This window comes from Brugia malayi, assembly GCF_000002995.4.
Source record: "Brugia malayi strain FR3 genome assembly, contig: Bm_v4_Chr1_scaffold_001, whole genome shotgun sequence".
NCBI lineage: Eukaryota > Metazoa > Nematoda > Chromadorea > Rhabditida > Onchocercidae > Brugia > Brugia malayi.
The window spans coordinates 3,603,357-3,606,390 of NW_025062475.1; the positions used below are offsets into that span (position 1 = coordinate 3,603,357).

Consider the following 3,034-nt stretch of genomic DNA (forward strand, 5'->3'; position numbering starts at 1 on the left):
CTATAAGCTATGAACAGCTTTCATATGACGTCTCATATTTGCCAGGTAACTGAATGGTCTCTTGCATACAGGACAATAATTTAGCTTTTCAGGGGTATGACTTATCACATGCCGATTATGGTTTCCTACTACCTTTTGATACTTTTCACACTCTTTTTTTTTATGTCCTTCTTCAGCTCTTTGCTCATGCAATAACTCTACCTTTTTACTAATTGCATCATTAGCTGAAGAGCGATGGATTTTCTTGAATCGCTTCTTGAATGGTAAATTCAATAATCCTTCCTGTTGTTCATAACTATCTTGTTCAATATTCTCTTTTTCAGCTGATAAATCTAATAATTCTGCCGGTTTTTCCACTTCTTCTTTGACTAAAACATGTTGCTCTTGTTGTTCACTTTGTTCCTTTCTTATTTTTGACATTGATAAATCCAGTGGCTCTGTCTGTACCGTTTGCGCTTCCTTAAATTGTACAAACTTTCTCTTTTCATTACAACTGTGGATTTTCATTAAAACTGTAATTTCATTAAAACTCTGAAAAATTATCAAAATATTGCAGTACTATATTTTATTTCCATAATTTGAAATAAACTTACAATAGTTTGAGCATGGCTTAGTTGAAGGAAATAGAAGAAGACGAAATGGATGTAATGCATGTTGATGAATTTTTCTTATCAATTCTAAAACTTTGAAGAAATAATATCTATTTGACGAATTACGTTGAAAGAAAAAAAGAAAATTATTTTCCCAAATATGTTATTAGCATTGAAAAAGGGAACCGTCGCATATTCAAAATATAAACATCTGAAATCAAACAGTAAGCATAACAACTTATTCACGCTAAAGATCAACCTAAACGCAAATTATATGACAATAAATTTGGTAGAAAAATAATAAAAGTTTATTGTGGACATCCATCAGTGTTCAGTGTGAATAAGTTATGTTGCTACATGTTATTTCTTACAATGTAAAATTTGAAATTAGTGAAATGGAACTTACTGAACGAAATTTATCGAAGAGAGTTAAATCACTTACTTCTATTAAATAATGTCAAAGGATGACATTGATATATATGCTTGTTTAGATGGGAGTGGCAAACTATTGTACTGATAATGTATATTATATTCACGTGCAGTAATGTAATATTAATATTATTAATGTTTAATCTTTTATTCTTTAATAATTTCCATTTCAGTTGCGTTTTTACATTGTGAAAAAATATTTTACATAAAGCAATTGAGATTAATTTTTGTATAGTTTCATTCTGTTTTATTTTATTTCGCTCTCATTCTTTTACACATCAAAATTGACATACTACTACAAAAGAGAATAACTGCATTGTTATATCTTTTGAAATATTAAAAAAAAAAAAATTTTTTTTGAACATATTTTGCAATACCTAAATATTTAAAGTTCGTTTGCCCAACACTTTGATAGCTTCGAATATCAAATGTGATAATTACAATTGGTTGCTTTTCTTTGTTGCTTTCTTTTCAAAATTTTCGTTTTTATTTTCTTTGTTATAAGCTCAAACTAATATTAGCAACAAATTTTTATTGTTGATTTATTCATTTAAATCAAAAAAAATTAAAAGGAATCGGATAATTAAAAGGAGTTCAATTTGATCGATGCCAAATATATTTGTTATTGTAGTTAGTATAGACGAATGTGTTGAGTGATAGTTTATTGTAACGATTTTATTTGCTAGCAATCACAGTATACAATATTAATAGTAAAATTATTTTGTAAAACAAAATTGTGATTTTTTTTGTAAAACTGAATTGTGATGAATCGGTCATATACAAACAATGCCAGTGATAATGAAGATTAAATCAATTCATACAATTCAAATTTTTTTGCATTTTTCTTTTTATTTTTCGAAATTATATTTCAAAAGAGAAAGTGAGTTTTATTTCATTCACTGATGTGCTTTTCACATAAATTATTATTTCGTTACATCAAAAATCTATTAAACAATGGCAATATATAATGAATGAATAAAATAATGAAATACATATTTTCACATCAAAAAAGAACTTATTTCAAAATACAAATTATATATATGATTTTTTTTTTTTTTTTAATTTTAATTTTTTCTTTAATTTAAAGAAAAGAAGGAAATACAGTTGTTTGTATGGATGATAAATAAGTGTAAGCATGCATGCTTTCTTTTTCTTAAACAAAATAACTTTTTGTACAATTGCTATCTTTCATTTCCGTAGATCTACTGATTGAAGTCGACCAATTAATCATGTTCATTACGTTAATCAATTTCAATTATATCAACAAAAAGAAATCTAATAGATAAAATCAATAAAATAATAATTTGAAGAGAACAAATTAAGCATTTGCTAATGAACGCGAGATATCTACAATGAAAAATTACTGGTAATACGGTTTGAACTTATATTTTATTGCAATATAAATGTAATATTTGTGTTTGATAAAGCAAAAAAAAGAAAAAAAAGAAAAGAATATTCAAGATATGTTAACACAAAATTATTCCATTTTTCATTTTCAATAATTTTTGATGTCTTTTTTGCTACTAATTTTATATAACGCTTCAAATTATATAACGCTTCTCATTTTCATTTCATGAACAATCAGAATAGTAATTCGTCACTCCGTTATTACTTCTGCAGAATATGACAGAACAAAACATATCATCTAGTGTTCACTGATTGGTCGTACAAAATGCATGAAAGCAGTAAACATCCAATTGTAACTACCACTTCTGATATTTGAATTTGGAGCTATCGAAATGTTGAGTAAACGAACTCAAACACTTAGATATTGCGAAATATTTTAATTTTCTTTTTTGGATATTGAAGATGTCAAAATACTGTCATTACCACATCGAATTCATTTTGTCTTCATTGCTTAAATGTTTAATGAATAGAAGATATTTGACTTAACAAGCAAATAATAAATAATAATAGATTGGAATTCACATACTTTTTTTTAAATGAATATATATAGAAACAATAATGAATATATTATTGTAGGATTCGAGCTAAAATTATTTATCAACAATATT

General features: G+C 25.9%; 1 protein-coding gene across 1 annotated transcript; it reads right to left on the reverse strand.

The window, feature by feature from the left end:
* Positions 1-653, reverse strand: Bm17353 (Uncharacterized protein; the record flags this gene model as incomplete). The annotated part of the gene is made up of 2 exons (XM_043076421.1): positions 1-459; positions 594-653. 2 exons carry the CDS (start codon positions 651-653, stop codon positions 1-3), a joined length of 519 nt encoding a protein of 172 aa, XP_042932355.1.
* Between the last annotated feature and the right edge of the window lie 2,381 nt (positions 654-3,034).